At 36.0% G+C, this 13,113-nt stretch overlaps 1 protein-coding gene across 2 annotated transcripts in view; it reads left to right on the top strand.

Annotated features, from left to right (window-relative positions):
- safb (scaffold attachment factor B) overlaps positions 1-13,113 on the top strand; it is a 34,077-nt gene that overhangs the window by 2,720 nt on the left and 18,244 nt on the right. The window contains exons 1-6 of one of the 2 annotated variants that reach the window (XM_039767010.1): positions 4,112-4,423; positions 5,262-5,349; positions 9,368-9,429; positions 9,509-9,733; positions 11,891-11,968; positions 12,637-12,664. In XM_039767010.1, the coding sequence (XP_039622944.1) occupies positions 4,268-4,423; positions 5,262-5,349; positions 9,368-9,429; positions 9,509-9,733; positions 11,891-11,968; positions 12,637-12,664 (637 nt within the window). In that variant the 5' untranslated portion in view covers positions 4,112-4,267. Of the gene's footprint in view, positions 1-4,111; positions 4,424-5,261; positions 5,350-9,367; positions 9,430-9,508; positions 9,734-11,890; positions 11,969-12,636; positions 12,665-13,113 lie in introns of those variants that run through there. The other variant, XM_039767011.1, reaches the window with a different exon arrangement.

Genomic DNA, 13,113 nt, shown 5'->3' with positions numbered 1-13,113 from the left:
TTACTTCATATATATCAATGGACACATTTTTTTAACAAACGTCATCGACGCCCTCCTGGATGAGCAAATAGTCCCTGAAACATTTTTTGCATTTGCTGTACCATGTCTAAATGCATAAGGAGCAAACCCTTTAAACTTTAGAAATGTATATGAACCGGATAAGTGGGCCCCTGCACCCTTCTAGAGACAGCTCTGGTTGTATATATGAATAATAAAAAGAGTGGGAGTGTGTAAAAGACATAACAATGCTTTTTCAATACCCAGATTTAAATTTTGGACTGATGAAATGTCTTAGTCTTTTATTAACTGGGACCTAACTGCAAAAAACCGAAAGAATGTTTATGCAGCAAAACACGAAAAGGTTCTGAATTTTGATTAAAGTTTAGTCATTATCACTTAAGGGAATAAGCCATCCAAAAATATTTTTATGTCATTTACTGTACCTCATATAGTTTGTAGTGCTGGCCGAGAAGAAATCTCATGTTCTCACGCACAATAAAATGAAAAAAATTTGATATACAGGACCAAATAGTGATCAATGCTAAATGGTGGCTAATGATGTTTAAAACATCCATAGAAAAAAGAAAAAAAATACTGTTACTTATGTCACATAATCCACATGTCAGTTATCTAGTTGTGTGCTCAAAATGTGCAAAACACAGGCTGTTTTGCTAATAACAATTGGTAAATACGTACTTCTGTAAAAATCAGCGCACATTACAAACATGAAACACATTCCCATTCCTATAATGGTATATTTCTGAAGTGAAGACAGGACTTTTCACAAATGGACGAGGGGAGAGGCGAGTCTTCAGTTAAATTCTTTCATCTTTAGTTTCATCTTTTTATTTAAAATTAAATAATTATTTGCTTGATGTTAATAACTAATAGGTGTATGGTGCCATAGTGCTTTAATTGTACACATCTGTGAATATAAAATCAAATTGTACTGATCCACAAAACTTTTTCCATAATGAAGCCAACACCATAAGGTGTTCAAATGTTGGAACTACAGGTATGAAATCATTTTTATCATCATGTTCTGTTACACCCATCACCTGCATGTCCTCCTCTCTTACCACATCCATAGTGTAATATTATAAGCCCTTTACTATAAAAGGAAAATCAGAAATATGGAAGTTATTTTGCGTTGTCATTATTGAGAAAGTCAAGCAGAGTTTGTTTGTTTCAGTGGGGATTTAAGAGTGAACTGGAACAAGATCAGGAGCAGAATGATACATTTATGGTGCTGGGAAAATGTTTCAAAAAACTGTTCTTAGTGGACTATTGATCAAAATACAGAGCTGTGGGGTAGAAGAACCTGTCTCAAACTGCATTGTAAAGGGTGTGTTTAAGAAGCAGAAGCAGGCTAACCATTCAAAATTATCAAAAGGCTGATCAGGGAACGGGATGTGCAAAAAATCTGAAAAATATGACAGTACTGATGTGTGTCTAAAGACACACAATGACAAAATTAGTTTAGGGTAAAATTTAAGATTGTTCTTTTATGGTTGAATTCAAGTTTTGCCTTCGAATAAGACTTTTCAAATATATTAGAATTCAAGTTGAATAATGGCATTCGATCTGACAGCCATATTACAGTGATTAACAAGACACTGTAATTCATGTCTTTTATTTATGTATATCGAGGACACAAAAATTAGGATACATGGGAGGAAAACAATTTTAATCTTTCTGTATACACTACCAGTAAGAAGTTTGGGCACACCCAGAAATTTTCATGTTTTGATATAAATTGATACCTTTTTTAATCAAGATACCATTAAATTAATTTAGAAATATGGCCAAGACATTACAAATGTTTCCAGTGGCTATTACTGGTTGAAATTACTGTTTTTTAAATTAATTTATTGCTCGCATATGATTGCAAAGCCACATTTTCAATGGCCATTCATTTAGAGTCCTAATAGTGAACTCCTGTAGCTTATCCTTGAATAGTCATGTATAAATGCTAACTGATTATTAGAGACTGCGGTGGGGTGGCGCCCAGCCCGGGGTTTGTTTCCTGCCTTACGCCCTGTGTTGGCTGGGTTTGGCTCCAGCAGACCCCTGTGACCCTGTAGTTAGGATATAGCGGGTTGGAAAGTGACTGACTGATTATTAGAGAAACCTGTGCAATTCCATTAGCACATATAGATAGATAGATACTTTATTAATCCCAAGGGGAAATTCACATTATATGAAACCTGTTATTCTTTTCTCTTGGGTTGCAAAGTAGACAGGCATTTCTAAATTCAATTCTGGGTTCAGAAATGGCCGAAATGAAATACCTTTCTCAAGAAACATTTCAGTCTATTGTTTTTTTTCCCCAGAATAAATAGTATTCCATGCTATAGATTTCCAAGAAACTGATGATTTCATTCAAAGGTGTTTATTATTGTCTTGCGAAAAGAGGGAAAACTGGATTTAACCAGAACAGAAATGGAAGGAGAAGGCCCAGGTACACAACTGCAGAAGAGGATAAGCACATCAGAGTCTTTTGTTTGAGAAACAAACACCTTACAGGTCTTGAGTTGGCGTCTTCATTAAATATACAGTACATTGTGTCATCTGCAACAGAGAAAAGATATCTCCGGGATACTGGCCTTAGAGGCAGAATATCAAAGAAAAAGCTACATCTCAAACTGACAAATAAAAAGAAAAGATTAAAATGGACACAAAACATAGCTATTAGACAAAGATTAATTGATAAGCAAATTATGGTCAGCATCCCAGAGTTGTCTTTTCACAGTTGCAGATGACATTGGTATTTGGCGTATATTTAATGAAGAAGTCAACTAAGGACTTTCAATAATTAGTTTCTCAAAATACACACTGTGATCTACTTCTCCTTTGATGCAGTTGTAAACTTGTGCCTTCCCCTTCTTTTTATATCCTGGTCAGATCCAGTTTGCCCTCTTCTCTCAACACAGTATTAGACACAATCTTCAGCTTTTTGGCAATCTTTTGGAATGGATATAACCTTTATTCTAGAAAAAAAAAACAAAACAATAGATTGACATGCTTCTTGAATGCCATTCAAGTTTGGCTATTTCTGAAACAGGAAACTGAAATTTAGGAATGCTGGTACCTTGCAATCCAAGTTAACAGAATAACAGGTTTCAGCAGTGCAAATACAATTACAAAAGTTTCTGTAATAACCAATTGCCATGTATACATGAGTAATTAAGGACAAGCTAAGGGAGTTCACCAGTAGGACACTGAATGATTGGTCTGCTGAAAATGGGGCTTCACAGTCATAAATATTAAGTTAAAATTAGTACAAGCAGTAGTAGCCATTAGAAACACTAGGAATTCGCTGGTGACATGACTTTAATGGTATCTGGATTTAAAAATATATCAGTTTCGATCAAAAACTTTTTTTTTTGGTGTGTCCGAAGTTTTGATTGAGATTGTATGTACAGTTAAGGCATTTATTGTAGTGGGGATAGTTACACTTTCAAGACCTGTTGTTAAATCTTCTAATACACCAGTTGTAAAAAAAAAAAGTCTAAACAATTCTGATTAAGTGCTTGGGTTTGAATTGTTCAAGGTGGTTTAATGTTACTTTAATTGTATTCAAATTGTCTTCTTAACAGAGTAAATGTGATAGCTCTGGGGTTACGCCCGATGTATCACATGTAGATTATCGCAGGAAACAAAAAGTTAAATATTCCTGTAATATGGAAGTTCATATTTTTGTCGCTAGATATGTTTCATAAATATGCATATTTGTAAAGAGATTACAAATGTTTTTTTTCCATATAAACGGACATTACCTGTTAAGTTGAAAACACAGAGATACGGTTGTTTTGTGTGGCACGGCAAAATCAATTTATCAAGCACGTATGATTCGGTATGCATTACTGACATCGATCATACAAATTATTTTGACAAGGATTGGTTGATTAGCTTGAGCGTATGAACGAATAGAGTTTTCCATCCATCATTGACTATACCAGCAGCTAGGAGAAAGGATTCAAACTCGCTATGAAAAGAGGCACAGGACGCTGTGCGCCTGCGTAGCGCGCGAAACGGTCGAGACGTGAGCTCCGCCTTCTTCCTCATACGCCTGCGCAAGAACACTAGGTTGAGCCGCACGCGCCCTCCACCTCACTTTTCTTAACTAGAGAGAAGGAGAGCGACGCCATTTTGCGTTGGTGAACGTCGGCTCTATATCTCGCCAGTCATACTTTTGGGGAGATTTTTTAAGCATACAAACACAATTATTTAATTTTGCCACTTGTCCGACAGAAGTATATCCAGAATGGCGGACGGTGCGTTAGAGTCTACCGTATCTGGTGAAGGAGGTGAGGTGCGAAAGCTTTCAGATATGAGAGTTATAGACCTGAAAAGTGAACTGAAAAAAAGAAATCTCGACACCAACGGTAACAAGAGTGCATTGCTGGATCGACTACGAAAGGTACATGAAAGGCTGTTAAATATAGCAGTTGCTTGGTAGGATTTGCAAAATGAAAAAAGATGCTGTAATATCTGAAATGGTATTCGAACAAGATGGCGTGCTTTGTCTCCATTTCATGCAGGCCGCGGGTTATTTTCTGTTACTTTTTTGTCTTATTTAACCAGTGATTTCGTTTAATTAAAGATATCGTTAGAAATCTGGGTAAATGGCATTTATATTGTATAAAGTTTATTATGCAAGAAACAAAACTTGTTCTTTTGCATTACTTTTTACGTAACTGCTTTCCAAACCTCATGGGTGTTGAGAATTACGGTTATGTACAGCATCGCGTTGTGATTTTCAGTATTACATATTTCCTGCACACTTACCTGGTAGTGCGTAGACGGTGCTTAAAAGCGCAGAATAGTTTGTAATCGGTCTGATGAATCACACTAATGTATTTTTTTTAAATCAATTTTCTTAAAGACGATTACTTCCCCCATTTACTAATGTGATCAGCAAGGCGTGATCGTCAGAAATAACGAAGAGGTGTTTATAAAATGTGATTTAGACTCAGAGTTAAGATAAAATATGAACTGGTTCACCACGAGTGCAAGTTTTACCATTTCAAAAAATGTTTAAAAATCGCGGTTTATTTTCCTCCTAACTTTTGTATCTGAGTGATAGTTGTCGAACCTAACATTGCACATTAGATCAATTGTTTTCTCGAACTGACTCTAGTGTAGTCTTGAGCACTTAAAACATGACCACGTTTTTGATCGCTAAAGGTAGACATTGTCTCGGCAATGTGTCCTGTGCGCTTGTACTTTTCATGATCACTGTTTTTTCCCCTCTATAGGCTTTAGAGGATGAGGGGGCAAATCCGGATGAGATAGTCATTACTCCGGACCCTGCTTCCAAAAAAACACCCAAGAGAACAAGCAAAGGTGAGTCAAACAGTATTTTTTTATTGTGATCCCCCCTCCCCCATTAACCCCCATTTATTTCAGGTGGTTTAGAACTTTTCTAGCATTTAGCCTTGGTTGTTTTCGCAACCCTACCAGTAAAGATGCTAGTTAATATCCAGCGGGCTTATTGATGGCTAGTAGCTTAATTTGTACAGTAATCGTGTCGAAAGCGTAAGGAGATGAACATATGTGAAATAAAATGCTAGGTTGCAATGAATAATAATGACAAATACAATCAAATGTAAAAACATTCTATGACTGCCCAAACCATTCGTTAACTTTGGAAAATATTTGTGCAGCATAAATAAAACTATACAAAAATGCCTTAGTAATAAAGAATGTAAGTGATATAGTGTGTTGGTAATCAGTTAGCAAATGCACAAGAGACCAAAAAAAAATTAAATTCTAAAAAGTTTTCTTTTAAAAGTGAGTACTTTGTTTATTGGTTCCCTAATTTGATATATCTGCAGATGGTGGATTCCATCTTTGGGCATAGTTTTGAATTCTGGAGCATAAGAGTTGTTGTGACTTCCAAATTTTCATTGCAGTTAATCTCTTAAGAGGCTGTATACATTTTTCTTCCCTCTCAAGGCAGTTGCCCTCTGCTTTACTGATTGCTGCTGTTCCTTTGCCAAAAATGGTGCAGGCTTCATTTTCACCTCATTTTGTTCAGAGGCTAATTTTTTGCTTTCATCCTTGTGGAACATTGATGGCCACTTGCATTTCTTTTTTTTCTGGTAGGATTAATGTGGGAACAGGAGCTTACCTTTGAGAGAGTTTAACATCAGCATCTCTTCAGGTGGAAGTTTTCCATCATGTTACGTGGATGTGTTCCCTTAGCTTTTTTATATTTGCATAGTTAATCTTAAATTGCATTTGGTAGGAATTGGCATTTACACCTGTACTCTTGTGGGTAACCCACAGGCTTTAAAGGAACAATCTCTTGAATTTCCCTATTTTGGAGAATCAGACCCATCTCCATCCCAGCCCACAGTTTATAGTTGTAAATGTGTATCTCAGCTGTTCACTTATGTTTGCTTGTCCTAATTTAGTTTTTTTGTATTTTATTTTTGGTTAAATATAATTTAGTTTCAGTTTTCTGCTTAATGTGTCATGCATTCCGGGCTTAAATGTTAGTTTTTGTTGGAGTATGAAAAGTGCTCGTTATTGACTCCCTTATGTTTCATTCCTGTGGTGTAGGATTCTCGTAAATTAGATTTGTCTCACCTTTCAGGTTTTGTCAGTTCATGTGCTTTTTTTGGTTGGCTTGGGAGATGTGGCAGAGGAGCATCAGTGTAATTTATGAAATTTAAATAATTTCTAAAATGAATATTATATAGGTGATAATGTATATATTCTAGGTTAACACGGAGCTTTTTACCTTAAGAGTACATGTTTAATTTAAATTGATGGTTTAAAGTGATATATTTAGATTGAAAATCTTAATTTTTTTGTGAAAGCAGATTAGCAATCACCTTGTCGTGGTTGTAGTCAAAATGCATTGTAATGGTCTGGCCAAAAAGCTCCATTAAGTAGTTGTCCCCAAAAGAGTCCTAACAAGAGGCATTCAAATAGGACTACTTGGAGCAGCACAGAGGAACTGCATCAGCCTGCCCTCAATGCAAGGAGCAAATGAGAGGCAGTGATTGGGGATGAAAATGGAGTGTCAAGGGAAACTAGCATGCTTTTTTCTTGGAATAGTGATATTGCCACAAGCTAGGCTGTGTGGGGGATGGTGAATTTGCCTTTCTTGCCAAAGCCGAATGGAACGTGCGGAATAGTGACGTAGAGCTTCTGTGGATTGTCCTGATTTTGAAACAGAATATAAGAGCAAGTTTTTGCTTCTTTTTTTTTTAATTTTTTTTATAAATAACCCTCTTGCCCTCATTGTGCAGTGTTGGTATGAGGGAATGCTGAACTTTGGCTGCAGCGTGATCATGAACAAGCTGAAACCCCTTTATTCTCAACAATAAAAAGTTGTCTTGTGTCCTTCGCAATTAAACTCCCAATACTACTACACCTTATTTCTTTGGCCCTCACTCGTCTGGAAGCAGTGCTGCCAATTGGAAGAGATGCTTGACCTTTAGACAATTGCTTCTTTCCAGCTGGTGATTTGCATTTGTCACTGTGATGGAGTATATGGTTTAGAATGTTTATAGTTTTTGCTGTAATGTTATGTCCCCTCACTTTCATTACTTGCAAATGGTCTTCGTTTTGTCAGCTATTTTCTCTTAACAGCAAACACAAAATGCTGCCAGACATCAGACTTAAGACAATGGTGTATCATCAGTTTCCATTTTGTCTGTTTCCATTATTTAGGTTACTCTGAGCTTGGTCACACACACACTTAAACTAAGGCCAGTGCTTGTTATGCATGTATGATACTGACTACATACTTTGTTTTTTAAAAAAGAGTATTTAAGAAGAATAAAGAATGCTTAACTTTTTGTTAGTGCTTAGAAAGATTCCATGTCATGGCGATGAACATTTTATATATCCACGATGCACATCATCTAATTTTTAAATCACAAAATTGAAACTGCACAATGTTGCTTGAAGTAGTGTAATATTCCTAATTATTAGTCATCCATTAATGTAAAAAAAAAAAGTATTACGGATTTTTTTTTTTTTTTTGGCAGTATCTCAGTGGAGAAATTTGTTTACCCTTTTGCAGCATTATTCCTGTTTTGGAAAGGTACTGGGGGTGCTGCTTTCTTTTACACATAATGAGTGGTTGTCTTAAAGTCAAAAGGGACATTTGTTTTCAGTAATTTCTTTGTGGCTTGGCTGACCGATTTGATGTTTGCTTAAACAAGGCTGCATGTATATAAAAGCTTGCAAGTTTAGTTAAGTCCTTGGTAATCTTTAAAAGTTTGCTAGCCATGAATTTACATATATTTGTTTTCCAATTTGCTTTGTTAGCATTTCATTTGTATTAAATTTTAAGTAGCCATTTCTTGCCGAATCCAGTTTAGATTCAGTCTACTGCTTACCTATCTCGGTGATGTTGGACGCAATGGGTGAAAGATTCCTTCCTACACAGGTCACCAGTCCCATCACTGGGCTTCTTATAGGCCCGTGCATAGTGACACACTCTAGTGTGTTTATGTGAATAGCAAGTCGGTATCATGCATTGGTAAAATGTTAGCATGTAGTAGCTGCTACATTAATTTTAAAAATGAGAAGAGGTATAAATTAAACATGAATGATGCAGCACTAAATACTGACCCTACCTGGATGGACCAGTCCAGAATAGTCTAGCTGTGCCCACACTCGCAAGCACTGGAGGATGATCATTCAAGATTCACATTCCTCCCCTTGTATTTTTGGCCCAACTACCCTGGGAAAAACTACTTGCCTGGTACTGACATTGAATAAAACTCAAAAGGAGTTACATTGAAGATGCCATTTGAAAGACGTGCATAATTTCTACAGTTTGGACTCTCTTCCAGCCAAACAATAAACAAGAGCCCGAAAACGGTGGCCTCTGCTGCTTTTCCGCTTCTTAAAATTTTGGATTTGGAGTGCAGTAAATACAAGTTGGTACTGTTTAAATGGCCAGAGTACCTTTTCTTCAACGTGGTTTCAGAAGTGATTTGATTTGCCTTATTTAAATTAAAAAAATGCACTGATTCAATAAGAAAGTTGCTTTTTAAAAAAAATACTTTATTTATGCACATTTATGTATCCCAGTCGTAGGCAAGTTAAATGGCATACCAACACACCCCTTACCATCTCTCTCACTCTTTCACTGGATTAGTTTGAAGTTACAAGTGAACCTAACAAGCGTGTATTTTGAATGATTGGAGAAGAACTGAGCGCCTAGAGGCAAACCTATACATCTTCCTCCGGAGAATGTGCAAATGTCACAGAAGTGATTGGGGGGCTGGTTGCTAACATAAGTTGTATTAGCGAGGTGGCAGTGTTAACCATTTGCCTCCCAAATGTTCTAAGTCAAATGTACATGAATCATAACTAACACATTACTTTATTCTAGGTAGGAAAGTTGAGGAAGGTTCTGAAGATATTACTATGGAGGAAGATTCTGCAGACGGCCAGGTGGGCACTGTAAATGTAATTGATTTTGATTAGTATAAAATGTTTTGTTGTAGAGGTTAAATTGAATTCTTTGTTGCAGGATGACATTGATGCAAGCATTGACAACATACATGATATGGATATAATGGAAATGAGCGTACTGGATGAAGCGGAGATTGATAACGGTATTCCTGCAGAATGTGAAGAATATGATGCTGATCGAACCTTGGACTCTGTATCGGAAGGAGCTGATGGGGCATCTGAAAAGATAAAATTGCTAGATTCACAAGCTGTGGTTGTGCCAAAGTCAGATGAAAGCCTGGAGGTTAGTATTTGAATTTAAGCATGTTTATCCCAAGAAATGTTTAGAGGCATGATATGGGGGTGTTGCTTTAGTCATTGTTTTATGAATAGACTGTCTTCCCCTGGGCTATGGCTGTTTTAGGTTCATAACATAGTGGTAAACAAGGTGGAGATTACTTTTAAAGCTGCAACACTACACATTTTTATGGTGATGCAGTTTGACCAATCATGATGATAATATCAGTGGTCAATGGTGTGTGAGCTGTTTTAGTCTTTTTAATGCTGTAAGCATAGAGTTGGCACAATTCAAAGCCCTTGCTCAAGAGCACCAAAGGTGGTTAAGGCTAGGGAAGGTGTAAGAGCCTTAAAATGAGTTAAATGGAGCTTAGCTTGGGAAAAGTAAAAGATGAAGGAGGTGAAGTATAAAATCTTTTTTGCTTCATGTCATAAATTAAACTTAGTGCTTGTTTCTATACTGTGTATCCAGCTGTAGAACAACTCAAGTGTATTAAAAGTACTGTTGGGCATAATACAGATCAAATGTGTAAAGCAGGTATTCACTTCTTGTGTACATCAACATTGGCAGTAGTGATAGCCTCTAGGCTGTAGGGACTTGTGTGTGTTTCTTAAAGCTGTTGGTGAACTGAAATATGTTTTCAAAAGAAAAATAAATGCTACTTGTTAATATTTTTCAGTTACTTTCAATTATTGATTATTCTGTCTGTCGTTAATCTGTTTTGGGTATTTGTTCTTTTTTTTCTCTTTTTTTTTTTGTAGCTGTGAACAAAGAGGAAGCAGTTTAAAGTTGCTTACATATTTAACATCAAATATTGCAATTTCCTCTTATTTCAGTTAGTTTTTTGTTTAGCAAAAGGAAAGGTTTGAAATATGATTGATGCTTACATAACAGAATTTTATTTCTGTAATAACCTCCAATCCAAAGTTAAAAACCCCAGCCTATTGCCATAGACTATTTTAAGGCTTGAGAATTTTTTTTTTGATAGTTGGATATATCAGTAATCGGTGATAAGCAGTGAAGTTTGTGGCTTGAGTTCTGTTTTAGGGATGCTGATTACAAGGCCAAGTTTCAGTTGACAGTTATCTAGGGTGTGTGCCAGTAAATACTAGGGGTGGGTGGGTGTGTGTCTCATCAGTGCAGACAGAAATTACAGTCAAGTCTCCCCATCAAATTCTTTGATGAAGACCTAGTACATTACTGGCTTAATGTCCATTTTCTGGGTTTACCCATGTTAGCCTGTTACCCAGGGGTGTCCATTGTGTGTGAAACCCTTGCTTTTTCTATCATGTTCTAGTAGTGCTCCCAGAAATTTCTGAAGATTGGAATTTGTGAATTAGAGCCAAACAATTAATTGATGGAAATATTGTAAGCATCGTTGCAGGTACACCAGTGACCATGCTAGTGAGCTTGTTTGAAGTCACTCAAGCAGCTAGTATGATCCATTAACAAAAACAGTTTGTGAAACCATTACGAAGTTAACTGGGATTATGAAGTAAAAGCACTCTTTCTACACAGCTAAGGAAAAGCATACCATGCCCAGTTACTACCAAAGATGGTGCTAACAGAGGTGCTTACACTGTGTACTGCAATATCGTAAATGTTTACATTATTGCTATCATGTACTAATCAGTGTTGTTTTTCAGCTTATGATCTTTAGTGTTAATGTGCTTTTGCAGCCAACTGCCATATTTTATTGAACTTCTATGGCAATTTCCTACCTTGTTTCCAGTTAATCCTAAATTGGATGAAGTTGCTTTCACAATGTTATGCTAGACGTCAACAATAGAGCAGTCTATAGTTGCCAAACCTTTTGTTCAAATTTTAGGGTTCCCCCACCGCATTACCAAGGATAGACCTTCCATGGGTAGATGCTAGGACACCTTTAAACATGTGACTGAACCAATCTTGGTAAATACTTGATTAACCCAAGCTTTTCATGACTCTCAAATGTGAAAGGAGTTGAAGGCTTTATGTCAAAAGATGTCTTTATTTATTTATTGTGGGGGAGAGAGGGTATCTGATAGTGTGCCTAGTTTCCAGCATACTAATTTGAAAGACAGAAACAAGCCACTTGTTGCACATTGTGTTAAATGTATGGAAAAATGTAATCACTTAACCATATGTATTTTTATGTCAAGTTTTTGTTCTGTTTTCTTATAGAAAGACAATTCCAGTGCTGATACTAATGAAGACAATCCAAATGAAGGCTCTTCTGTGAACCCAGCCCAGTTAAAGAAGGTATGTTTTCCCCACCCCTGTTGAGTGGATTGACAGTTTTTTTTTATTTATTATTATTATTATTATTACCATACTTCACCGGTTTGTTGGCTGGTACAAATCTTGTAATTGATATTTAACCCACTTCCTGTTGTCCAAATGACTTGAAATTTTGCACACTTACTCACTTCCGATGACAATACATGAATCAATAATCAATTTCACTAATTGATCAATTAATCCATGTTAATTAAATTGTTCATATGAAGGATAGTTCAAGATTCACCAATAGATGGCGCTAGTAATGGATAGAAATATTATCCACTTTTTGTAGATGCGTGGTATATAAACATCAAAGGATGTGTTAAAACATTGATTACAAAATTATACTAAAACAAACCCAAGACTAAAAAGTTAAAAATAATAAATATATATATATATAAATACTTTTTATTAAAGAAGCTTATATTAAGTTAAAAAGTGTACTAAAAATAAATCTCATGCATCGCTCGTATAAAAAAAAAAAAAAAAAAATTGTTTTGCATGTGATGTATGAGACTTATTTTTTACTTTTTAGTACACTTCAACTTTAAGTGTGGGTTTTTAAAGTATTTTTTATATATGTTTTTTTTGTGTGTGTGCTTTTGGTGATTTGCTTTGTATGATTTAAATGTGTTTTTTCTTGACAGGGGTCAGCAGATTCTTCTGGAGGTGCAGGTACTGTTAATGTCTGTCACAATCTTACTGGTTGATCTTTTTGTACAAAACTTTGGTATTTTTTTTTGGTTAAACTGTTTCTTTTTGTAGAGACTGGGTATCTAAAGAAAGAATTACTGGATCTGGAGTGTTGGTTCATGTAAATATTTAAGGTTTAACTGTTTAGCAAGCAAATAATTACATTTTAGAGCAAGAGTTGTTGCTCTGAGTTTCTGCTACCTTGGTTTTCCTACTTCTCTCCAGCGACAGTAATTTTCATGAGCACTGCCATCTCTGTATTCATAGGAAATGAACCATTAGGCAGGTATTTCAGGTGATATGCTGTGTGTAGGTGATTAACAACGTGAAGAAGCCAGAAGAGGAGTTTTGGACATTTGAATCTTGGAAATGGTTATATGAAAATGAAGCAACTTTTAGTTCTCAATTTAATTTGTATGTGTCCTGGGAGA

The sequence above is a fragment of the Polypterus senegalus genome, chromosome 10 (assembly GCF_016835505.1).
Source record: "Polypterus senegalus isolate Bchr_013 chromosome 10, ASM1683550v1, whole genome shotgun sequence".
NCBI classification, from domain to species: domain Eukaryota; kingdom Metazoa; phylum Chordata; class Cladistia; order Polypteriformes; family Polypteridae; genus Polypterus; species Polypterus senegalus.
The sequence above is the reverse complement of the archived record's forward strand: the minus strand, read 5'-3'. Positions and strand labels throughout refer to the sequence as shown.